Here is a 27,761-nt window from a genome sequence, read left to right as displayed (position 1 = left end):
TCATCTTACTCCATGTAAATTGATGACTTGATGAAGATGATTAAACAGTCAGTACTGATGATACTGGTAAATACTGGTAAGAGATATGTTACACTAATCCCTATGGATTCATCATTTATTTTTCCGACATCGGGAAAATAAATTTAGAAATAAGGTTGAAATCCATTTTTTAATTTTCTTATTTGAGTAGGGCCTACATATTTTGCCTCCTATCAAAAATAAGAGGATAAGGTATCAAGAATAGCCAGCAAACCTAGTGCTACTAAAATTGCTCCGACCTTTTGCTGCAACTTTTCATACATTTAGAAAGGCATAGTAGAAATTCAAGTTTAAAAATAAATAAATATACATCAGTTCTTTAAACAACAAGAAGCAATCAGTATTTTTGATCTTCTGTATGATACTTTATGTTATTTTTAAGTTTAGCCCACTCAATAACATTTGTAAACCAAGACCACTTTAGCCACTTTAGCCAACGTTTCTGCAAGAGTTAGATAAATCTTGCTGTTGGTCATACATAAGGACTTAAAGAAGGACTTATGATTGAATCAATGATTACACACATGCAATCATCCTCTTTGCCCCTTCATAATGTGTATATCCTATTTCTGATTGCTGGATTACTTGGCCATCAGAGGTAGATCTTTGCTGCTCAATATATCAAGATTAGTTCTCAATATAGTGCAAGAAGGCCCTATCTGCAATAGCTGCCTTATAGACAGTTGATCATTTCTGCATTCTATATTGTACACATCTAAAGTATGAAACCTGGCAGCTATTGCAGATGAAGCCTTGCACTAACCGCGGAATATGTTGCGGGGGGGGGATACTTAGATTATTTTTCGACGGGTATATGCGGCTCGAGCTTCCAAACCCATACCCATTTGTAAAGGTAATTTAACCGAAAATAGGGACCCAGATCTAAGGATTTTCAAAAATAAGGACCCATATCTAAAGATTTGAGCTTGAAAATAGTAAAAGCAATGTGTTTCTCACACATAGCACGGAAAATCCAAAAGGGAGACCCATGTCTAACGACTTTTTCTTCAAAACATAGATCCATGTTTAAGGATTTTTTGTGGAAAACCTACCCATTGGAGGGGCACGTCCCCGTATAATTTTACTATGTGAGTGCCCCCCCCCCCCAGTGTGTTGCTATCAGCGGTTACAGTGTATCTCAGTTAAAAATGCATTTGAGGTTCATTCAGCTATATGATAAACATTTTTCTTTTTTAATAGTTGTGTTACAAATTATGACAATTTTATCATCATCATCCATTGTCTGTCCACTGCTGGACGAAAGCCACAGCATGTCTCCGTCAGGTAGCTCTATCTCTCGCCTTGCTGAACCAATTAGAGAATAAATGATAGGATTTTGTCTTTTGCCTATCCAATATCGTGTCATAATGGATGGGCTGGCCAATATTATTTATTGTAGTGGATACCGGCGCATCTTTTTATTCTCATTCTTATTCAGTTTTAATGAGAAAAACTGCCTTTTTTCAGACAAAAATAAAGTTACTTTTGTGAGAACATCCCCGTTGTTTTAAATGAACGAAACCATCACGAACATCTAAGCACGAATCGCGTTCTTAGTTCTCGCCGACGTATTACGCGAACGCATTATCGCTAGCGATCATTGAGCTGCGTCATGCCGCTATGCGGCGCGCCTGACTAATATCACTATCAACTATTGTGAGATATTATACACCAGAAAACCAATCAAATTACGTGAATTCTTTACAAGACGCACCCATTGAATAAGAATTGTATAGCAATCCACAAAAAGAAAGTCCACCTTGATTTGAATTTCAAATAAATGGGGAGTTTGTTTTTGTGAAGTGTTATATTTAATTGTCAAATACATATTTCAGTATTTAACTTTGGTTAGAGACTGAGGTGGACTGATCTAAGAATAGAATTCCATATCTACATCTTAAATTTGTCAGAGATGATTGAAGGGACCAATAATACCCCATTGCACTGAGAAGTGGAATTTCAAACCAAACAGACTTTCTGCTACTTCTGTGATATGTCAGTTGGGGAATTTTCCCTTTAATTTTGACATGGCTAGACTTGCTACATATGAGTTTCTAGATTCGGCAGGTTTACAGCTGGCATTGTCAAATATGCGTTTGTTTGAACAGAGCATGCTGTAAGCTTAACATTTTCTAGTTACCTTGTCGTCCTGGTATACCCTAAGCATGTATACACTGAAGACAATACTTCATGAATAATGAGTCAATGTCAACATCGTTATATTATCCCCCGTTCCCTCTATAATTACAATGTCTCGGAAGGCACATATGAAATTGCTATGACTTAAATCGGTTATTATTGGAAGGATTTTTGATTCGCAGAATGAGGCGTATCGATTACACGTAAACTGGCAGGCAGGTATGTCCGGATTCTTTTTATCCTCTGGCGATGTTGTTTGACTGTGCATTTTACGTGTAATGTATGTTTAAAATGTTTTAATGCATGATACATGATTCTCTTCTTGACAATGACATCAGTATAGACGAATCCAAATACACGCATTCCTACACCTGACTAGCAGCCTTTAGTTGGGTAGCCGCCGGGCTACAATGCACTCAAATGTGAAATGATTCGCCTTGGCGGAAATTTTAAACTGCATTCCATCACCCGCTTTTACACCTTCCGTGAAAACACAGGTAGACAAAAGAATAACACAATACAGTTCCCTTCGACAAAACACACAGCATGGTCTATTCGTTGTTGAAGTGACATAATAATCGGATTAACTATATGCAGTATCTATGCATTGATGTACTTGCGAACAAAAGGACTATGTATATGAATAGATGCGACGGATTATCTCCATTATATATATTATTAGCTATTATTCTATTAACTCTCCTCGTCCTTGCATCTTCTCTAGGTGTTAGGCGGCTTTATTTGCACAATTGGACGCTCAAAACACCAGGTTGGTGCTAGCGGCTACCCAAAGATGGCCGACCAAATCCTGACCATGACTTGGCTACTTGGATTCGTCTATACTTAGTAGTGCACCAACTGAGGAAGGAAAAAGTTGGCTTGAAAAGTACTGAGACAAAATTTACAAAAATTTGAGATGTGCATCTTTCTTTTAATAATAGTAATATTAAAACGGCATTTATCCATGCTTTCTGGATACTCATCCCTCCAAGCGTGCCACAGGTCGATAGGCTGCCAAGCCCCTTCGCAGCGCACGTTGACCTCAATGCTGAGTGTGACAGACAACAGGCCCGGGCTGATCCCCTGTTCTTTACAAAAAGGCCTACAGCTTTTACATGTCCAAATATTGCTTGTCTGGTACATGGGACCACCATTATATGTGACTCTCTGAACCACGCACGCTATGCATCCACTGTCATGTGGTGTCTGCACGCTTTAGGGCCACAATGAATGGAATAGAGGAGAAATTAGAAAGCTCATGATCTTACAACCTTCCGACCGATAACCTAGCGCACCAAACTATACAACCACCCTCTACCTCTTGGCAAATACTGTAGTGGTTTGCCATTGCCTTCTACAGGGTGGACTAAGGATAACCACCATTTCCTTCTCCTTAGTTAATCCGCCAGTGGACTGCTGTTGACTTTGGAGGTCGTAATTGCCCACAATTATCCATGTTAATCGTATGTGTGCACCGGCGTGTCCAGGATCTTTTCCTGCGGGGGGCTCAGCCCCTCTTTCAGATTTATGTGGGGGGCTTGATGGCTAAAATCGCCAAAAAACGGCTGATTTTACATGATTTTTAACAAAGTGCGGGGGGCTTCAGCACCCAAAGCTCCCCCCTGGACACGCCACTGGTGTGTGTACCAGTTTTATATAATCATCCGTGGACAAAAATCTTTTTCATGAATTTTGGGGATATTGCTACATTTCCTAGCCAATATTAGTAAATATTATAATTTAAAAAGATACTGTCGGTAATTAAAACCCCATACTTTTGAGTTTCAATTTGGATATTTATCCTGGCAAAGGAACTCTAACTATCGGTACAAACTTTCAGAAACACCCTGCATAAATACATGTGTCTTGAAGAGCAAGTGTAACAATCAAATCAAATCAAAATAGTAAATCACCACATCTGACATTAATATGTTCCTTTGCTCTTTTTTTAAAAATTGTGTTGGTGTGATTTTGTGATTCTTTGTGATCCTTGTTAATAAAAAAATATATAAAGATAAACAAATAATGTTGCTTTAAGCTTGTGTTTTACAGCTTTTTACACCGTCATTAATCCCTCCATCTATCCACCCACTCTACATCTTCAAGAATGTTTCACATATCATAAAGACCGATTTAAAAGTCATGGGTTAAGATGGAAAATGGTGGTGGAGTGGAGGAAAAAGAGGTGCATTTATAGTTCTAAGCAGATGGAACATTACACAGTGATAAATGGAGGTGATGCAGTAAATGAAATCAATTTTGTTAGATGATTAACATTTTCAATTCAATGAATTTAATGTGTATTCCTTCCAAAATGTAAAGATTGTATGAAATAAATCGTTTCAAAAATGGGCGGAATTCTAGGTGGGTGGGGGAAAATAGGCTTTATACAAGATGAATGTGCCAAGGTTCACAACCAGTGTGTCCAGGTGATCTGTTTGCTAATGCTTCTCTTTAAAGGAGTGTCACCAGATTGTATACTTCATCCCTTTCCCCCACTTTATCCCGTCAATATGGAGATTTTGGCATCAGAAAAGTTTATATTCCAGGCTCTTTTGTTTCATAATCCCAGTGAAATTTTAGGCCTTGTTTAAGCAGATTAAGCAATCAATTTAGCTATGTTAACAGTCCGGTCCAACTGCCTGATCAGGAAGTACTGCCGAATCAGGCAGCATGTTGTCGAGTCTGGCAACACAGGCTTTGGTAACCCTTCCGATTTGACAGACTAAGGACTAAATTATTCATGGTGATTTTATAAAAGATCGGTGGAAATTTTACTTTGACACACATGAGCTACATGTAAGTTGACAATTTTTCACTGGGCGGAAAAAAATTCCACCGGGAGGAAAATAATTTAAATAACAAAACAATTTCTAACGGTTTTTTAAAAATTGGATCCAAGTATGCAAATTAACTTTATTTTAACTAAAATTGATGAAAAATTACTACTAATTGTACATTCATTGATAATTTTATATATTTTACCTACTTCTTTATTCTAAACCAAGAAATAACGGTATATTAAAAGATGCTATATTTGAAATAGAGCATTAGATTGTGGGATACCATACTGCCTAACTCGGCAACATACTGCCTAATTCGGCAGTACTTCCTGATCAGGCAGTCGGACCGGACTGATTACCTGATGAGAACTCAGGGAGCTGATTCTGGCTTCGATGATGTATAGGATGTGCGCTTCTTAGCTGCAAATCCTTGATTGTTGCGTAATGATGTCATGGTGTTTCGTGGGCGAATTCCTGTAAAGTGTGTGGAGACTTTGACTTAATTGTAAGTTTATGCCCATGCGTAGCATACTATAAATCACTGCACCTTTTTGTTTGTTTATTTAAATGGTTGTCATCCACTCATTCATTCATTCACTAGTTTGCTAGATAGTCTAGTTCTGCCTGAAATTTGTAGCACAGGTTTGCAAGATTGTTTCCTTTCCTTGCATGTGTGTCGTAACAAGGTTTAGTTCAGTTAGTTTAGGGATTTACCATCTACTCCTGGGATTTACTATCCACTTCTCAATCTTGACCATGAAGTTTAAAAGCACAAGACCTCTTATTTTCACTTACTTTAAGTAGAATTACTTGAGGGGGAGTGTGTGGGTTATTGCAGGTTTCAACAGATGTGACTGTTTGTCAATATAAAACTGCTATTGTGAATTGTGGAGAAAAAAAAGGTTGTATGAACGTGGGAAAATATAGCTGTGATTTAGATACTCATCTGAAGTAACTTTTTAAATGTTAATTGGAAGGCTGAGGGGTGTTCCTTTTACCATGCATCCAAGAAGAAAGAATTTATGTTGGTTTTATTTGATGGAACTTTCAACTCGGTGTCAAAAATGAATTGCAGTATTTTCAGGTTTGATTCTCAGTGTTTGTGACAATTTATGAAGACTGCAATACTTAGAGGCATATTATTCATGCTGATGATTTTGATGTTGTATTTTCAGTTTGAAATATTATATCATTTGAGGAAAATGACGGACCATATAAATTAATGCAACTTGCATTTTTTTTATGGCACTAAAAAAACATATCGAAGCTGTGTGCTGTCTATCTTTTATGTTGTGATATGTTACGACAAGTGAAGAAAATGTAAAGTGAGCGCATAACAAAGTAGAGGACTCTCTTTTAAAGTTATTAAACTAAAGTAGTGCTAAGTAGGAGCTTCAGCGATGTGTGCTTGTGAAGCTAAAACATACACATTAGTTGCTGGTCCAATGCTGGAGGTGATGGCATGGAAAGCGTGTATGCAATTATATGACATGTCCTCTGTTGGTCTAGACATCCAGAATAGTGTATGTTTGTTCCTCATGAAGGCTGTCAGCTGTAAGACCCCAAACCTCTTAGAATTAAAGGTGCATGACCAGATAGATTGTGGTCTGATTGTTACATGTTGTGTTTCCTATAGAGACCCTGCATGGAATTATCGATTGGCTCCAAACAATTCAATCAAATGTTGTCATCAACCTATTTGATCGTAGTGCATGGTTATGTGTGTTGAATGCATTTGAGTAGTCCGCCATATTTACGGGATGATACGTCACAAGTTTTGAGTTCAAGTTGCACCAGAGATTTATTTCTAGTAGCAAAAATTGTGTCGCATATGACGTCCAGCTACAAAACCTATCATGTTTTTGCAAATTACCCAAGAAATTGCCCACAAAAATAACAAAAATCTGTCAAACAAAAGGTATTTTTTCCATGACTTCAATCATGGGTTTTCAGCCAATATCAGCACACCAATAAGCCAGATGGCTGATTTCACATGCATGCAGGATCATCAAAACTCAAAATCTGAGTTGGATGGGCCACAGAACAGGTTGAGTTTTTTTCGTCACTAAGATAAAACATACTTTTAATGTATAGTTAGCTTCACAGTACTGTTTACATTACTTTGGTTAGCATTTGAATTGGGAAAGCATGTTACACATGCAAATGAACACAATTGAAAAGGTTAATTGTGATGTTTTATGACAAAAATGTGGTCAAATTGACCTATTTATGGTAATTGATCAATTAGTGGTGCAGATACATGAATGTTAGACAAAATCTGCATATACTGTCAATTCTATTATTAGAAATAAACTGTGACAAAGAATAAAGTTCAAATTTGATTTTTTTTCACATGAAGGTGAAGATGTGTGTAACCACTAGCTGTACATTGTTTGTTCCTAGCAAAGTATGTGTACCATAAATAATAAATGAAAAATAATAGATTTCAAAACACGTTTAAATTCAGCACCTAACAATAAGGCTATGCATTTTACGATGAAATATGACAAGACCGGTTGAAGATGACTTGAACTTCAACATGTTTAAGGTTACGGAATACAGATTCTAAACACCGCAATGTTTACACTTGACTGAAACAAAATCTGTTAGGTGTACACTGCATTTATGCATTGATGTAGAGGCTCTGGCAGGTTTATTACTTCTTGAATGAAGAGGCGGTGTGGAGTCACCATGCAAAAGAAGTGTCGTCAACGTGATGAAGCCGAAGGCTGAGCCTTATAATAAGACCATTACTGGGAATTGCCCATACCAGTTGACATTTATCTATTCCTTTTGAAATTCATACTCCCCCATGAGCATGATGAGAGATGCTTCCTTAATGCTCTGTGTGCTAGCCATGCGCTTCAACGGAAAAAGTTGAAGTTTTGAAATATTTTCTCAAAATATCAAGGGCTATCTTAAAAACTACTGGACCAATACTAGGCTTGTTTGTACTCATTTTAATGTATTTTTCATGCTTATTCCAAATATGGTCATGACAATTTACATTACTGAAATTTTTGAATTTTTAAAATTTTTAAAACTTGTCGCCTGCAGTCGACACCCGTGTGAAGAGAGTTAATACCTAAATACAAATGGAGTTACACATTCAGACAACCCCTATTGTGTGTCATGTCTTCCAGGGGGGGGGGTGTATATCTACTGGAATAGCCCATTGAAACTATCAATCTTACCTTTTAGTAATTTACTAAGTTCAGGATATTCTAGTTCAAACCAAAGTATTGTTCAAACGTTCGTCCAATAAAATTTGCATGTCAAGTAGGCATCTTTTGTTTGTGGATGGCAACGTATGCACAAATGGATGATGCTGTACCAGTTGAAAATGCTGCACTAATAGAGCTGAATATTTTAGCCTCAATTTTTGTCAATTTTACCTGTTCTGACCAGTTTTCAAAGTTTTTTACCCATGCAAATCTGAAAGCCTTAAATGCTGTTCGAATATGCCGGACATCTCCATACCCACTTGGACTCATTGGCGTACGCAGGGGGGGTGTTACGTGTGAAACACCCCTTGGATCTGTCAAAAAAAAATAAGAGGAAAAGAAAAGGCAAAGAAAGAGAGAGAGGGGGGGGAAGAGAGGAAGGGGGAGGGAGGGGGGAAAGGGGAGGAGAGGTGGGAGATGAGCAAGGCATAGGGGACATATTATCACAATAATATCATAGGCCTATAGCCTTAACAACCCCCACACAAATTATATCACCCCATAACCGGTATTGACCAGTAACATTATGTAAATGTGTTAATTGTTGATACATGTCACCCCCCCATCATCACACCCCTGGCAACGTACGTACGTTAAGGTTAAAACTTACGTTGCTGGGGTGTTGGTGTAAACATGTATGCATTTAACAATTAAAATTGTTAATTGACAGTTTTAATTGTCAACCCCATCATCACGCTTTTGCATCTCTTACACGCATTGGCGCCATGTTATCGCGCCATGATGAAAACCGTTGGCAAGCAATAGATGATTAAATTTGTAATCGAAATCTAATCGCTTTTCAAAAGAATAAGTTAAAATAAAGCATATTTAGACAGTAATTTGCATTGAAATAGTGGGAAAATTATGCACCGAATGGCTTCAATTGGACCTTCATTTTGCAAACTAATATTTTGCACACTAATCAGTGCCAAAATGGTCCACCAAATCGCTTCAATTAGGTCTTTACTTTGCAAAAGTTTCTTACTTCTCCCCTCAGACACCCCCTACATAGCCTAGTGGATAAACATGTGGCCATATTAAACTTTCGACATTTACCAATTTGTGTTTAACATAAATTATAGGCCTACAATTAAAGGGAAAACTTGTTCACAAAAGGCTTTGTGGACTGTCATTTCACAATTTTTCGGCTTTTTCAGACTAAAATTGTACACACTAATAGTACCAAAATGGTCCACCAAATCACTTCAATTAGGTATTCATTTTGCAAAATTTCCTACTTCTGAGGGGGGCACATCCCTCATCAGACACCCCCCTGGTGTCGCGCAAGCGTGACGCGATGTCCGCTACGCGGTCATTTTTAAATTTTCAGTTACTTTTTTTTTATCATCACACCCCCCTTGAAAAATTCCTGCGTACGCTACTGCTTGGACTTCACATGTTTACAAAAAAATGAACAACATTTTGCATGTGACAAGCTGCATCTACATTCACCTCACACCTTATAGCTAAGGATCATTACTAATGCTGCATCCATAGGCAGTGCAAAAGAGACATAAGCCTAGGATATATTACTCCCCTTATCATTCTATCTACACTTTATGTACTTACCTTTTACTTTTGGTGCAAAACCTACATTTTGAAGCTGTCTTTGCGGTGAGATTTATGAATTATTTGCATTCATGTTTTTCACTTGTAGTTGTATGTATTGTAAACAGGACTTTATTTAACTTAGTTTATCCTTGCATTCTGTTATCATGGTTACAGAACATGATCCAATGAAATCATATTACCTTTTTTCGTTCAGTCACACTTAGTAGGATATCAAGCTCTGTGTATAGGGTATATTCACACTGGTATTTTAGATCTAAATAAGTTCATGTGTGGATTCAGGATAGAGCAGCATCAGTATCAAAAAATTATTGGAATTTCTTGGCATGGATTGGATGTTTGATATGAAGAGTACAGATTCAAAAACCAATGAATCCATTTTGATCAATTTATGCGATATAGGAAGATATAACTGGTCAAGAAAAATAAAAATAAAATTTGTGCTAATTTTGATTGAATTTCAAAAAAATTACCTTTGAAATTGGTTTATATATAATAGGGTGTGAATTTATAAAGCTAGCATTTATGGCATTTACCCACTGACATGGCGATGACATGGAATTTTGTAAACAGTTTTTTGGCTGCAACTGGAAATATTTTGCTTCCCCCTCCCCACCTGACCTCCCCCTCCTAGTCTCCCCCCCCCCCACCTGACCTCCCCCCTCCTCACAGTGACCATGATGTAGCTTCAAAATACTCTAATCAAACATTTCGATTAAATGAAATCAGCTTTAGATGAGTGGATGCATTGTGGTTGAAAGCAAACAGATCTGACTCAATCTGGGATTTGATCATGGTGATAGCTCAGGCAATAAAACGGCATTCATCTGTAGTATTAGATCCATCACTCACATAAGCCAGGACATTTGTTATTGCCTCCGTTTTCATTTTGTGTACTTGGATATCTTGGAAATGGGGGTGTATAGTTCATTTATGCTACGGTGTAAACGCATACAGTGGTCAATTACATTATCTGCTTTCTTTAATAATTCTTTTATGATATATACGCCCTTATGTTGGGTGTTCTTGCTATTCTCGTTGAAATGTCAGCCATAGATTTCAAGGTCTCTTATACTTTTTATTTTCAGTTACAAAGCAAAGGTTTCACATGTGACTCAACCCACTCAATAAATAGGGCCGATTGTGGCAAATGCTGAAAGCGTTTTTAATGCTAGTTTGAAATTACATAGTCATAATAATGTGTGTGTGCAAAAGACATACCTTGATAGCTCCTCTTTTGTACCCTAGTTCCTATTTTCCTCAATAAAACATGTTTAGTGAAGTATATACCCTGTCCTTTAAAGCCTTAATGTACGATCTTTTTCAGAATATACCTTTATTTTTTCAAAACCAAGTTTTTGGCATATTTGTAATATGTTCCAACCTATTTTGATCAAAGCTACAGTAAGTGAATTGAATATAAGATACACTTTTAGCATACTTGGGCGGTTGACTTGTGTGAAATCACTGACCACTTGTTTGAGTTGTGTTTGAAAAAAATGAAATGATCAAAGTGCTCATAATTTGATCAGCGGATCGGTGCTCTTAGCAATACTTGTTTCCACTTCAATTGCATCTGTAAATAACGATGCAATCAAAATAACCCTGTTGTTATATTGACTTGACTTTGCGGCCGGACTGATTGACAAATCCCTTGGCGAATGTTCATCCGGGAGAAGCCCGTGGAATCAATTAAGTTATAGAGCATGTCGTATGTGTTCCAGACATGAAATTCTCTTTATGGGAAAATGATTTGACGATGGTAATATGTAACATCCCAGTGGCAGAAATATGTTTCCATTTTAACTCGGATGTAAACGTGATGTGACATTACATATAATTGGAGTTGAAATCCTGTCAATACTGTAGGTAAATTGAGATTAAATTTGGGTCCTTAAATTCTGACACAATTTAATAAAATGGTCTGTATTTCTGTTTGTCTGTCTGTTAGCACTTTTAAAATAGATGTTTTTTACAGGGAGAAGATAGATGTTCAGTGCTATTGATTCTTATTGTAATAAGGTAAGGCAATGTGCCAGTCTGATACAAAGGGATATTGCATCAGGGTTTGAAAATAACATTGCAATTAATTACCGTACTTTCCAACTGAATTAAAAACTTTCACTTAAAATTGACAAATTGCTTTTCCGAAATTGGCTTAGTTGTAACATTGAACTCTATTGGGAGGTGGTGAATGTCTCTAAATCCCATAGATCCCAGGGCAAATTTTATTGGTCTATTCCAGTTGAAATCCATACACCCCTTATGGAAGGAAGACATGGCCTTAATTTTCCTCACAGGGAGCATGAATTTCAAATGGGGTTACCTGAATGAGTGACTCGTTTGAAATCCACATCCCCAGTTTACGATCGTATCTTGGATAGTGGGTGTATGGATTTCAGCTGGAACAGCCCTTTCTCCTTTTTGCTCAGTTTTTCTCTTCTTCTCCTTTTTACATTGTGACATTTCTCCTGTGTCTTTTTTCACTCATGCTGCATCTCACTTAGTCATCAACTGTCAGTTACGTATCTTCCGATTCGCTTGTTCTCTTCCACAAATACTTTTCAAATTTCTGAACTTACCCAAAACTGTCTCTATTTGCCATCTTCATTTGAATAGTAAGAACAAAACTTAATACGCCGTTTTCAAACTTGTGCCATTATGCGAGTTTCAAATTAACACCCTACTAAAAACATTTCAAGGTTAATATGATCTAAAGTAGCACATATTTTCTTATTATTTCTTTATATTTGACCAGTTCTATTTCACAATGTTTTCAAATTGAGAAAATTTGATGTATATAATTATATTGGTTTTTGCATCTGAACCCTTCATTTCTGTTATACTCTTCGTATCTGTTTTCTCTGCTTGTCTGTCTGTCTACCTTTCTATTCTTTGCACTTGTTGTTGACAATTTGCTTCTTTCTCGCTTTCTTTTATATTTTATTTTGTAAGGCCATCTTAATTTAATACCTTGAAAATAGCCCAAATTGGAAATCTTTGATTTGATTTGATTGATTTGATTTATTGATATTCCAGGCAAACATACATACAATAGCAGAAAAAAAACAAAAAAACCCTCAAAAAACCACCAAAAACTATTATTAGTGATACATCCTTGTGAGATAAAGGTTAATCTATTCTTGGCAAACAGGTAAAAAAAATCAGTAAGAAAAAAACCCTTAAAAACATAAGGTTTTCAACTTGGGAAGAGCTTTGAGATAAACCATTAAATTAAGATGGCCTAATGTGCTGTACGTGCCATAGAGTGCTCTATAAATATTGTTTTATAATATATTAAATGATCAATGGAGTGTAATTTTTGTATTTTCAATTTTTCATATTTCTCCGAGTCCATTATATTCTGCCTCAAAAAGAAATTTCATGGAATTTCCAAATTGTAATGGAATTAGCCCGCAAATAGAACATTTTATATAATTGTAATGGAATTACTATATGAAATATTTCTAAAATAACTACAAGTTCATAAATTTCATGAAATTTCTATTAACATAGCATATAAATAGTAGAAATACTTGTAAAACAAAAGTAGAAATGCACTTAACATCTTCAGAATTATGATTGTCGTTTCTGCTATCTGATTTACATCTCCCGATAAATGTGTAAAATGTCAGCATTTAAACCGAGGTGGCATAAAGTTACTCAAGTGCATGCATTTAATGAAACTAATTGTGTATTTCAAGGTTTTATCATTGACAAGAATTCAATACAATTCAAGGTTTTACCACTGACAAGCATTCAATATATTAAAGCCAAGGTTCCAACATCAACATTAAATATTCAATATGATTCCTAATCATTCGGAAAGTATTTTAATATTTTAAAGACTGTTCGTGAACCATTTATGCACTTGAATAGTTCTGTGATAAAATGTCTATAATATTCATAAGATGTCCTATCCTATTCAACCTATGGTCTTCTACACGCAGATTCTTGGTATGCATGTTGCTGGGGGACAAAAACTGCATTAAGTTAGTGAAGGAAAACAAGGAGTAAAAGGATTTAATCTTTGGAGTTTGTTCTATTGAACACTAAATTCATTTTGACTGAAGATATTGTAATCCAACGGTCAAACTCTATACTTTGAACTGAAGGATGATCTCTGTGACTGTTGTATACATAATAGAATTGCAATTTTAAAAACTATAAATTTGATTTAAGGGATGTTAATAAATTTATAAACTTGTTATTGCAGGAGAGAGAAGGGTGGAGGGGGAAAGAGAGGGAGGGAGAGAGAGAGGGAGAGAGAGGGATGGAGGGAGAGGGAGTGAGGGGAGAGAGGGGAAGGACTGGAGAGAGGGAGGGAGGGGAGGGAGAGAGAAAGGGGTAGGGAGGGATAGAGAGAGGGGAAGAGAGAGAGATGCAGACAAGTATGAGAGAGGTGCAGAAGAGAACAGGAGTCCCGGGACAGGAGTTTGTTTGTTATAAATGATCCTCCCAAAGGAGCTCGACAACTTCATGTGGGTAAGGTTTTGTGGGGTAAAGGAGAAAGATATGAAGAAAAGGAGTAAAGAGAGTATGAATAAGAGGAAATGCCAGGCTATTAATGTTAATCATGTATAAAATGATCATCATGATGTGAATAACTTTTGTTTTAAATATTGCAATTTATTTATAGTCTTACATATTATTTGTAGTTATTTTGATGACCCTCTCAGACATCGAGGAAGTGTTTGATTTCCGAGGTAATTCAGTTGAGATTTTATATATGTGGGAATTCCTGAGAGCTTTGTTCTATCAAATTGAGATATCCTTCAGGCATAGATAGAGACAGACGAGAAAACACGTCTTAAAGGTACTACCAGTGATTCGCTAAATCTGAAAATCTAAAAATCACTTCTTTTTTTTTGCATATTTGTCCATGTTGGGACAGTCTCCAAACAGGCAATTGTAGCTACATGCAATTGAATGGAGCTTCATATTTATCAAAGCTGCTGTTTTTGTCATTTTTGCGAAAAATTGCCCAGTGATATGGCAATTTGTATTGAATTATCCTTTCTTTAAAGCTATTTTTTAAGCAAATCAATTTTTTTGATGTGGGGATTGTTGATACTGCCTATAAAGAGAACAAGGGCAAATGCATGTGGCTCTATTGAATCAAAAGTGGTCAGTATTACCATGGATAGTATAATTATGTGAACTTTGTTCGATTTGTATCTTAATTGTTATGACTAATTATTGATATAAACCTGAATATGAAGATTATCAGAGGAAGCGATTTATTTATTTAGGCATAATCATACACTTAGTTTAAAAGGGCAAAACTCATAGCTTACCGGAGACATCATTTTCTTAAAATTGTAGGGTATGTTCGTCCGGCAAGTACATCACAATTCGTGTAAACATCAGAATTTTGAAAAACATTGAGTGTGTCCTCCTCAACAAAGGTTACAATATTGCTCTAAGAACTGGTAAATTAATTTTTAGAAAATTGTGTATGTTTGAAATACAAATGACATTATCAATCATATATTATTCCTAGTGCTGATAAATTGATATTTAAAAGATAACCAAAACTAATGTACCATTTTTTTGTATTTGTTTTTCAAAGTGTTCTTGTTTCTTCATGAAATGTTGGGGCAAAAGTTTATTTTTGATGAACTCAATGCATCTTTTTTATATGATTTAAAAAATGAAAGTTACGTTATGCGAAATGATTTGTTGGTACTGGCAAATGGATTTTAGAATGATCATAAAATGCAATTTTCTTCTATTTTCTCAAACATCACTGTCTCCATGAAATGTAGGTCACCATAAAAATGATTTGAATGAAACACGGTGAAAGGTACCTCTATAAGTTCGAAATGTAAGCAACTTAAAACGACTTTGTTCCAAAAGCACTATAGGTATCAGCACACTGCTCATTTTACTATCTGATCAGTTCTGATGCCCACTCTGATTCAAAATACAAGGACAAAATTTGCAGTGTGAATCTTTGAGCAGTTGCAAATTGTGGTACCCTTTGCAAATATTTGTCCTGAAAGCAGCAGGTCAGTAAGAGGTACAACTTCACAATTTTTTCTTCTGGACATTCTATGTAAAACAGGATGGCAATGGAATAATCAGATTTAATTGCATCAAAGATGTAATTTTATCGATAAGGATGATTTTATCAGTCTCATAGCAAATAAAATACTTGAATAATGTGACCAAATCGGATGCAGATAATTGTATCTTCGAGTGGACACCATCATATTTTTGGGGAGTCCATGATCAGTATGTGCTTATGGTGGCTGCTGAAGTATAATTCTCTTGCCGTGCCACAACAAACACATGCATTTACATCCATTTTTCCCTATTTACCCCCTCCCCCTAGTACCCCAGCCCCAGATACTGATCCCCAAGTAGTCTGATGTCCGGTGCATGCCAGTGTCTTGTCATATTTCACAACTCCACAGAAACAAGAAACATAAGAAATATTGAGGTGTTGTGGAAATGCAACTTGACACCAAGTACCCCTCATTCAGACAGTCTACAATTATAGCCCATGTTTTGATGGTGGGTTTACTTTGGACTTCCACGCAGTCTCTCAAGGAAGTTGTAACACTTCCTGTACACTTGAATTGCTTTCCCATTAAACCGCAATGAACTGTGAAGAGGTAATGAATTGGACACGCTGACATATAAGCTGGCCCACATATTTATTGATCAGGAAAACTTAGCAATAGTTGAATTACCGCATGATTTTCAAAATGAGGTGACTCAAATTAACTGCCGTTTTGAATGATGACCCATGTTGTCATTAAACTCATAACTTTTTATTTTAAAATGTGGTTTATTTCTGTTGTTGTTTACATTGATAACAGATCAGAGGTTGAATATGAAACAATGAAGTTTTGTTGCTGGGTTTTTTTTTCATATATACCGTTTTAAAATGATTTCATGACCTTTAATATTAGTGACAAGCATTATTAAAATGTTTTGACCAAAATATTAAAAACATTTTTGTGTTTACTGAGAAGTACAACCAAACGACATAACAAAATAAGGAAATTGTAAGAGCAGAATGGATGTAATAAGCAAGATTTATCATATTTTATCCGGTATATCAACTGGAGAGTTCAAATGGATTTGAATTAAAATGGCATAAATATAGATTAAAATGGTTGTCACTCACACCTACTCCATAGATATGAGAAGATTAAGACTTCACTTTTAAATTGACATTCAGATTGCAGAGGTTTGTTATTTGTTGATATTGTCTTTTGTTTTGTTGTGTTTTATGGAATTCACTTTTTAGTCGTATCAAATCTACCATAAAAGCAAAAATAAAATTGGTTTTTGGCAACAATATAATTTAAAAGTGTCTGCAAACAATAAGTTTTGAATGTGGCCTCATTGTCATTTGATAATTATAGCATTTTGCCACAAATGTTTATTTGTTTTTTGTCTTAAAATGTGTGTCTTATTAGATGAAGGAGTACCATAAGACTTGCTTTGAAAGACAACAAAATTGCCATTTGATAGAAATCTATTTATAAAATATTTTACCAACTTATCAAATGAAGTAGTAGTTTGATTGTTAACCAAAAATGCACAATAGTTTTATAAATAAACAAACATCCCACATGAAAGATAATTGTTTGAGTGGAAAGAAAAGTAGTATATTGCATGTCTAACTTACACTGTACTCTGATATGAAATGCAGATCTAAGCTAATCTTTTTGCTTTCAGTATTTGTCAAATTCAATGAAAAGTCAGTATTGCTATGTTGCTATCTACTGAAGATCAATGCTATTGATACACCACTGACATTTCTAGCATGAGTCTTGATTTAATAAAGTAATATGTTGACAAGAGCATCAGAATACTGGGTTTATAGATGTATTCTATCTATTATAGGATCAAAGCATTTACATCAAGCAGGTTTTCTTCTTTTCTAATTGGAAAGCGATAATTTTGTTTTGGGGGAATTACGGAAGGATTTGATAGATTCAGAATTCTCAGCAACTTAATCAAGTGTAGGTTACTGGATTACTATGGGCTTGTGTTAGCTGTTATGGGATTACGGGCTAGATGCCATTTGATGGTAAAATTTTGTTTAAACAATTCCCATTTTGAGGAGGTGAACTTTATGTATATAGTGAGCAGCCACTCTGAAGAAGTAGCATTATTTACCTTGCTACAAACAATAGTCAAGGTTGAGATTATGAGTATACATTTCACACAAATTTGTCTTAATCCACTGTTTCATATTTTTTACAACTACGTACATGCGCACAGCTACTTTGATATTTTTTGATAACTGAAACAAACAAAAAAGCCTGTAAAAAAGGCACAGGCATAGAACTACATGCTAAGATGGCTTTCTCAAATATTTATGTGTGCTGATTTTGAAAGATAAATCACCTGTTTTTTGGCCTTATGATATGTATTCATTAAGTGCAAAGGATCTGGTGTGGATGACATCTTATGTATTCATTTATGGTGTCATGATGTTACAGATGCTGCATCTTGTAATCTTGTAGGATGAATACATGTAAAGATATATCATATATGGATGTTGTCTAAATATCTTAACAATCCCATATGTCATCATAAGCAAATCCTGGGGCACTGGATCGAGATTTCTTGATAAACGTGAACAAAACATGAAGCTTTATCTAATCAAAACATGAAGCATTATATAATCAGATATGTTGAATGGTTTCAAGTTCCGGAATGCCTTATCTGAAATAGCTGCAAGCTGCGCTGCCATATTTTTAGAGGTGTATAGAATGCAGAAATTGTCAAATGTCTACAGGGCAGCTATGGGAGATAGGGCTTTCTCGTCACCACTACTTTGCTATTTATAAGTTACAAAACATGTAAGAATTTCACTTGCAGATCTAACGATATGGGATTTGGACATGATAACTAGCTAAGGATTGTTCAAGCTGATCAGATTATGGCTTGTCAAAGTGTATTTAGTTACTTAGTTGTAAGGCAATTTTGTGCAAGCTTTTAAGCTTAAAAGTTATGAGGTTTCTTTTACAAATGAGGTCACAATCTAGTTTGTGTATTGTTTTTGAAAAAGGTTTTTGCTCCGAAGGGTTGTTTCTCCAGAAATATTATTCAGATTTCAGAATAATATATTACTTAAAACATTTTCAGATTTAAATGCCCCTTTGGAATACAAATATATTAGGAGGAATGATTTTTGGACTAATACCCCTTCAGAATAAAACCCTGTTAGAGTAACAAACAATAACTACTTATAATAATGGCCAATATCCCTTCGCAGCAAAAACCTTTCAGGTTTATGACTTTCCATACAGCATGTTCTGAAAATGACCTTTCAAAATAAAAACTGTTGATTTTATTTTATTTTACCTCATATATTCAACTAAAAATTTAAAAAGGCATATCTTATAGGCTAATTATGAAAAGTGGGAAAAAATAAGATTTTTTTAAAAAAGAAATCTTGCAATATTGCTTTAAATGTCTGGTCATAAAAAATGCCACTGAATAATCTCATCAAATGACAATGATTGAGTTTTTGAGATCATGTTGAAAAAAGTAGTATGCAAAATGTCAAAAAACCTAAGATTCTTTAAAACTGACCATGTTTCTTTTCTTGTGTGTTTTCAGTTACAGGAAACAAAGAAATAGAAAAACCATATATAAGCATAAACCAACCACACATCACAATAACAGAGAATGCAACGATAGAAATAACATGTACTGGCAGATATAAAATTGTATGGATATATCCACAAAGTGTGAACTCAAGAGTCGTTATTGACGGCGATCGTTGTAAAGGATGTAGAGCCAGGGTGAGACACACAAGCACACTACAAGTTCAGAGGTCGGAGTTCACTGACACAGGACAGTATTATTGTTTGTATAGACCGCATGCGGATCATGTCAATAATCAAACTGCAGCTTCATTATATGTTTATGTAAAATCAGAAGGTGAGTTATTTTGACTTGTTTTGCAACCTTTGAACTTTGACCTTTGTATTGCTTTATTATCTTCACATTTTGATTGACCTATTCGGTAAATCCCATAAGCCTTTGCAAGTACACCTGAGATGTTGTCATTTGACGGCAGTAGCGTTAACGTCAAATGACTCGGGTGTACTTGCAAAGGCTTATGGGATTTACCGAAAAAGTCAATTGAATGTTGCATGACCTCAATGTTTATTCTTTGCTAATTTATTGACCTTAAAGTCGTTTGTTGACCTGCTACATTTTCAACCAAGTTTAAATTTGACTACATGTGTTTACCTTTGTTTGAACTGAAGGGGGGGGCAAGGCTAGGGTATACACAATTCTTAACATGCACTTATACACTCTTAGAAAAAAGGTTCTAGGGGTTCTACATACAAGACAGCAAAGGTTCGAGTAGTTTTAGGAAATTGCAAGATTTCCAAAATGGTTCTTTCTGGCCTTTGCAGGACTTTTTCATGTGTAAAATGGTTCTTACTAACCTTTGCAGAACCTTTTTTAGTTCTTTATAGAACTATTTAAGGTTCTACATACATGACAGCTTAAGAACCTTTTTAGGTTCTACTTTGAACCTTTTTCTAAGAGTGTAATGTTGATTGCTTTTTACCATTTTGCTTTCAGATCCAGAAAGACAGTTCCTACCTCAAGAAAATGATGCTTATTTAATCAAAATATTTGACAATATACCATTTGCTATCCCATGTCGGACCACAAACCCAGACCTCAAAGTGGTATTGGATACTGGTATAGACAGAATTGTTGAACCTAATCAAAGAACTATACAATATAGTCCCAGATGGGGCTTTAGAATATCCGGGATCACCATTTATTCCAAGGAGTTGTGTCATGTTCTGCATCAATAGGGAATAAGGGTACTCAACAGAAGCAACAATATTTTATCATAGAAGGTAAGGTGTCTGCATTGCCACACAGCTGTTTGATGTATATAGAATTGGCTTCATTATTAACTAAATGCAAACTATAGATGGCGCTATTTATCCTAAACTACATTTCTTTATTTGCAAGGGTTAGGTGATTAATACCACCATTAAAACAGCTGGAATAGGTGGAACAAGCAACAAAGAATTTTATAAACTTATTTATCAAACAATAAAAGGAATTATTTGTATTAAAAGCTTGAAAGGGTAATTTCCAGTAACTAAATAGCGCCACCAATTTTGTCATTAATATACACATTAAAAAAAATACTATAAAAGTGAATAATTTTGTAAAAGAGGGGAAATTAAAGTTGAGAACGACTCAAAAGCATCTGTATACATTAGCACGATATCACTTTTAGTTGTTTAAGCCTAAAATTTGGTTATACATGATGTTTTGTTTGAAAAACTAATAAATGATCCCATCAAACAACCGTGGCCATTTTATGATTTATATCCACAAATTTTGAGTGAATTCTTTTTTTTTTCAGACAACCTTTTTTTACAGGGTGTCTCTGAAAGAACTGTACCATCAGAAAATTTAATGCCACAATGAAATAGAACGGCAACATAGCCAAAATGGAGCAATAAATGGCTTTGATACTATTAACCCGGGGTACTCAGTACAAATGACCATACGAGGGACGTGCAAAACATGGGTAGCATTTTCGGCCTTCTGGTATATCAATGACCCCTTTTTCAAAGCCTATTTTGGTATATGAATGGGTCCTTTTTTCTAATTTTTCTCAATTTTTTTTGGAAAACAGCCCAATTTTTCCTTAATCTAGCCAAAATTTTCAAAATTTTCCCAACATTTTTGGTTAAATTCGGCCGAAAATTTTGACTTTATATCAATGGGTCCAAAATTCGTGAAAAATTGTTATATTTATGGGTCCACTTCCAAAATCTCAGCGGCACGTCCCTACCAAAATCAAACTTGAGTACCCCCGGGCTATAAACTCAAGATCTGACAATTTACAATAGTAAGGATGCATAGCACAGTTATATTTGAGTGACCCTGAGGATTTTATCATTGCTGTGAATGAATAACCAAATTAGAATTTTAACCCTCTCCACCCGACTGCAGACACAAAATTCAAAATGGTCAGATATTGATATTTTGAGAAAATATCTCAACACATTGGACTTTTATTAAATGCCACTGATCTCAATACGGTTATAGTCTGTGAAGATTACGAACATGTTGTAAAGAAGCTTTAAAACTTATGCATAGGCTATTATGGTATTGGCCCTTTGCACTGTCATCTCAAAACCAGGTTCTACCCGCAAAGTGTTATGTGTGCATACGCCCGTCAAATGCGTTCTTTAATTACAGTGTACACTTTACAAAAATGTGAGAAATAAAAGTGCATTTTTGGGCATGCGTTTGCAGGGAAAACCATATTTTGGTAGCAAGATGGCAATTCCGTGCAAAGGGCAAATATTCTACAGTAATTATATCTAGCATTAGTGTCAATCCATCTTGAAATGGCGGGGGCACAATCGACCTGAATTGTCAAAAAGTGACTGAAAAGAACAAAAAATGGGTCATTTTGCTGAATGGTGACTTTTGCTGTCCCCCATTGACACCTATGGTATCTATGGTTAGTTATAAACATGAAGTGGCTCACACTATCATTTCTTACATACCATGCATACAGAAAAATCAAGTTATCAGATTTTTATAGAAAAAGCCTTCATTGACATTAACTTTCTGGTCTCAAGTATCCACTTGTTGCTATAAATATTCCATATTTGCCCTGATTTATTGATTTTCTTGCTAAAGAATACCACTACATAGGATATAATGCAAGAGATGCCGGCCACAGTGTTTACACAAATATCAATTATCAGTCTTTTGCGGTACATCTATTTGTGAAAGGAAATGTATTCACATAAGTATACTTAGGTATACTTAACATGATACGCTTTATACCGGATACCAGAGCTTTGTACAGCATTTGCAAGCATGCTCTTGGGAGTGTTTTTTGATACATTGTAGGGTAGATTATCTGATTTAACTGTGCTCCAGTTTGTTTTAAATTGGATACAGGGTGTCCCTGAAAGAAATGTACTAAAAGAAACTTTTATAGCTGTTGGTATTTTAATGCCCGAATATGTTATAATGCATTTGCACAGTGAAACAGCTTTTTAATACTTTTTAAATTTTAAAATGGACTGTTATGTTGTATGAATTCAATTATCAATCAGTGATCTTTATCTGGTGTACTAAGCATGAGGCGTCTATTATGATTGTTCATATATGTTTCAATCCGTGGAATGGATTGAAAATGAGGTGTTTTTTCAAATTGTTGTAATTCAAGATCAGCTATTTGTTAAAATTAAAAAAGTATGTGATAACTTTATCACTCCTCAACAGCATCAGCTCTATTTAGTTCTGTTTGGTTTGGGCATTAAAATACCTAAAATGAAAGTGTCCTATGGTGCAGTTCTTTCTGGGACACCCTGTACATTACGTATCCAGGCACAGACACATATTAAACATCCAAGGGACACCAAAGCTACTCTAAGAAATTAGTGCCTGAGTAAAATTGCTGTGGAAAATTATTGATATTTACACCATCATTGACTCATCCTCTTTCCTCTTGGTAAGGTTACTGGTTTCCTGAGATAGTCATTTTAAATCATTTTGACCCCTCAGTGACTGCTTGAATCCAAATATGGGTTTCTGTATTGGGGTTAACCAGCATCATTCTTGTATGCTTTTAGAACTAGCCCCGTTCACAAACCGTGATGCCTCTTGAACAGCGAGCGAAGCAAGCAGCGAGCGCGAAAATGTTTGTACCCTTTATAATTATGTTTTGTACCCTTTATAATTACATTCCAACATTTAAATGTTTTCTGTGAAGCATTTTGTGTTTGCTGGGATATTGCCGAGCTGGTTATGTGAGCTCATAACAAGATTTACTTGGCATTAATGATATTGTATCTAATATTTTCAAACTTGCTTTTTTTCTTAGGTCAAAGTTTTAATATAACACCTATGATACAGGCCAATAAGCAAGAGGTTATTGAACAATGGGAAGGATTTAAAGTGGTGTGTGAGGTGAACATTCCACTGGATACTACAGTAGATATAGCATGGGACTACCCAGGACAAATGGTAAGAAAAAAGTTTTGGTTTACTACACAACCCCCTACTTTTGATGTGCTGTCCCATATATTTTAAAAACAAGATAATTTTTCAAATGAATGACAGGATGGTATTTTCATGCTCACGCTTGCCTGAACTTTTTAATTAATGTGTAATTTTCATAAAATAATACTTCATAAACATAATTATACCAAAGAAATAATAATTTTTACATCTATTCCATTTTTACAGTATTCAAGCTTAGATCCAAATTATAATATTAACACAACAGCTAAGGAAGTGCGTACATCAACTACCTCTCACGTTAAATATACCAGTATTCTCAATGTATCCAACTCAACTCACTTCGACAATGGCGCATACGTGTGTACGGTCAGCAATACTGGAGGAAGTGCAACAGCGAAACTCGACATGAAGATTATTGGTAAGCAGCAAGATGATTTTGATAACATTAATTGGCAGCATGCATTATGCTGTGTGGTGCATATATGGCATCATATTGTATTGTCTTATAAAGGGTCTTAACCCCCTGAGCACTACTTGCTGATCTAACATTGCCTCTGATTGGTAAATTAAATGATATTTTCACTTTAATCACCAATTAGAATGGAGGTTTGCAAATAATTCCCCCCAATTTTTGGCGTGGTGAAATTATTCTAACAATGTTGCTGATTGGCCAATTGATAATGAAAACTTCTTTTTGGCCAATCGGCAGGTAGTTCTCATGGGGTTAAGCTTGGAACTTGAGGATCCTTTATAAACTCTAGCTTGTTCCACGGGGCATATCATCTGGAATTGGGAAAACAAGTGTAAGAATGCCCCATTTTCCCAGCCAGTTTCAAGAAAAGTAGAGGTGTTCTTTTAAACAAACATTATTGTGAAAATAGAATTAGGTTAAAGAGGAAGACCCGCTACTCAGTTCTTCTGAGGTGAACCAAACCAAATGAATTTGTGACAAGGTTATCGCTGAATTTGATGTTTTAATGTTATTGCATCAATTAGCACCTATCAAATTCAGAAATATCCTTGTCACTGATTAATTTGATAACCATGCAGATTTGGTTCACCCCAGAAGAACTGCTCTGGTGGGGTTTCCTCTTTAAAGGTTAAGACCAGGAACAGGATCTGCAACTAGTCTTCAAGTCAAAATGTGGTTTGATATGTTGGTTAGTCATGATACATTCAGGAGTAATCATTGTTATACCTTTAAGGTGGGATTTTGAAATTCACCCTTAAAGGTACAACATTGCATCTTACTTGTTTGTGCATCATCACTTGTGACATACATGGACTTATTCTCGCACCGCATATTATTGACTTTTGAAGTGTCTTAATTGGTTTGGAAGGCATATCCTGAGCTGGAGTTATAAGCTAAAATCCAGGGACCAGTTGAATAACCTATAGAATGCTAGCACACAAATAAATTGACCCTATATTTGTTGGGAAGGAGAAATGATGGTGGTGGTGGTGATTTTCGTGGGGGTGGTGATACTGACAAGAATGATGGTGTTGATGAGGATGTTGATGTTTTATTGCTATTGATGCTCTAATAATGATGCTTAGCTAGCGATGATGATGATGACAATGATGACGAAAACAACAACAATGTTGATGATCACTTTGATTATTTGATTATTTTTTTCGTTTTTTTTTTTCATCTTGGCACCGTAGTTTTTATGAAATGGCGCCCTATAAATGCCTTGTATGTATGTATATGTAAATGGTGTGGCAATGATAATATTTGTCAGATACTTTAAAGACAAAAGTGGCCCTTGCAATGTCTTGATATAATCATTAATAATTTATCTTGTTGTGAAAGAAATCGGATATGGTTAGATTGGCGATGTAAGTGAGCATTTGAAACTAGAAACAGGCAATTGTACATCATAGCAAAAGGTCAATAGCACCAAAATATCTAGAAAAAGCATTAAATTCTGAACTATAATCCCAGTTCTAAGTTAATAAACTAGTTTCTTCAAAGTAGGGCTGTTATCTTGTTCTCCTGAGGGTAGGGGATTTTGATTCCATTCATCATCACTTAGTAACTCAATTTACCATTATATAGCTCCAAGAATGGATTTTAAGTAATGTACTTCCTGACAGCAAAATATGCTTTGTGATCTCAGCTTTGTGCAAGACATAATGACCAAACCAACGGATATCTATATTTGATCAATTTTATGCGTGTAAATTGACTCAATATCTACTGTGATATTTCCCATTAAGATTGACACTCCTAAGTCAAATGTCTACACTGAGCTCAAATACATGACTGAAGCTTACAAAATATAATAAAAACAATATCCATGATCTTTAATACTGACAAGTTGTGAAATGATGCTTGAATTTTGTAGCAAGTCTGGGCTAGTTTCAGTTTTTTAGCTTGATGTGTAATCTGCCTTAGGCCAAATCCAGTTCATGGATTGTTTACAGCTTCTGTCAAAGTCGATATACACACTTGACTTTTACTATGTTGGAGCACATAAAATATGTAACTTTGTGACCCAAGGCAAATACATGAGGCTGAATGCACCCAATATCTAGCAGTGCGTGGTAAAATAGGACACTGGTTATTCCGTTGTCTGGAGTACAGCATAAAGATATACATAGGATACTGTTAAATTTACCATTAATTACATGATTATTTGCATAATCTTTTTCCTAGATTGCCTGGATTTATGATCATTATATAAAATTTTTACAATAATTATGATAGACAATAATATGATAGAAAATAATATGATAGATATAATATAATACTAGATTGTCTGGATTTATGACCATTTTGTTAAGTTTTTATAATAATATAATAGACAATAATATGATAGATAATAAATAATGTAATAATATGATATTAATGTGATAATATTATTGCAACATAATGATAATATAGACAATAATATGATAGAAAATACAATGGAAGAGAATGAAATAGGAAAGTAAAACAATAAAATGAAATATTTCTTGTGAAAATTTGTGGATGTTGGGAAAAATAAAAAGTATTTTTATCACCGCTACCTTGCTACTACCAGCACCAGGCACAACATAAAGAGTGACAGGTACATAGTTTCATTTGATGTCAAGCCGCAGATAAATGTCTTGGAACCTACTTCTCTGCTGTTCATTTGCCTGCAATATAACTGTCTCCAGGCTAGGGAAATGGCTATTCCAGTTGAAATTCATACACCACCTATGGAGGACATGAACTGAATCTTCCACTCAGGGAGTAATCGGAGTATGAATTTCAGATTGGATTACCTGAAATAATGGATGCCTGCATTTGAAATTCATACTCCCTGTGTGAAAGATTAAGGTATTGTCTTCCATAAGGGGTGTATGGATTTCAACTGGAATAGCCCAATGGTTTACTAGTAAAGCTTATTTAAACTTGATATGAAAAATGGGTTAAGATTAGAAGTATGTGCTCATCACACTCATGAAATGATATCCGATAGCTAATTGTAATAATTCTAACACATTTTGTTATTCAGAAACCTGGGAATAAAAATATCCCCAATGCAGGATTTTCATTTTTACATTTTGTATGATTATTTGTAGCAGGGTAAGCTACAGTATCAGATAATAAATGCCTGGCAGGCTTAATATATGTCTGAAAGAATCATAAATGTATCAGTCAGTGATGGAAAGAAGTAAATTTTGTGTGAAACAGCAAAGCAGAGCGTAGTAATCTTTCTACTTCAGAACGTATCTTAGGTTGTTCATTCTCAGGTTTGCTCGTCTGTTTGGGATTTTGAGCGGAAAAAATGTTTTGTGATGTGATGATTGCTGAGTGTCATGGTAACTAAGCTCTTGATTGGATAGAACATGAGTCAAAATGAGGTGGCGTAGAATGGAAAGGGATAAAAGTATGCGTTATGGAAAGATGAAACATTTAGGAAGGAAAATATAAGAAACCAAAACATTGAACTTTTCAAGATCGTATGTTTGTTGAAACATCCTTTGAAAGTCTGTTATATAGTATGTTGTCCCAAATAGAGAGAAT

The 27,761-nt window shown here is 35.2% G+C and overlaps 1 protein-coding gene across 1 annotated transcript in view; it reads left to right on the top strand.

The window, feature by feature from the left end:
• LOC140160156 (vascular endothelial growth factor receptor 1-like) overlaps positions 1-27,761 on the top strand; it is a 165,380-nt gene that overhangs the window by 73,090 nt on the left and 64,529 nt on the right. Inside the window, 4 exon segments of the mRNA XM_072183432.1 lie at positions 19,346-19,669; positions 20,327-20,566; positions 23,625-23,767; positions 23,990-24,182. Coding sequence (XP_072039533.1) covers positions 19,346-19,669; positions 20,327-20,566; positions 23,625-23,767; positions 23,990-24,182 — 900 coding nt within the window.

Source organism: Amphiura filiformis, chromosome 9 (assembly GCF_039555335.1).
Source record: "Amphiura filiformis chromosome 9, Afil_fr2py, whole genome shotgun sequence".
Classification (NCBI taxonomy): Eukaryota; Metazoa; Echinodermata; class Ophiuroidea; order Amphilepidida; family Amphiuridae; genus Amphiura; species Amphiura filiformis.
The sequence above is the reverse complement of the archived record's forward strand: the minus strand, read 5'-3'. Positions and strand labels throughout refer to the sequence as shown.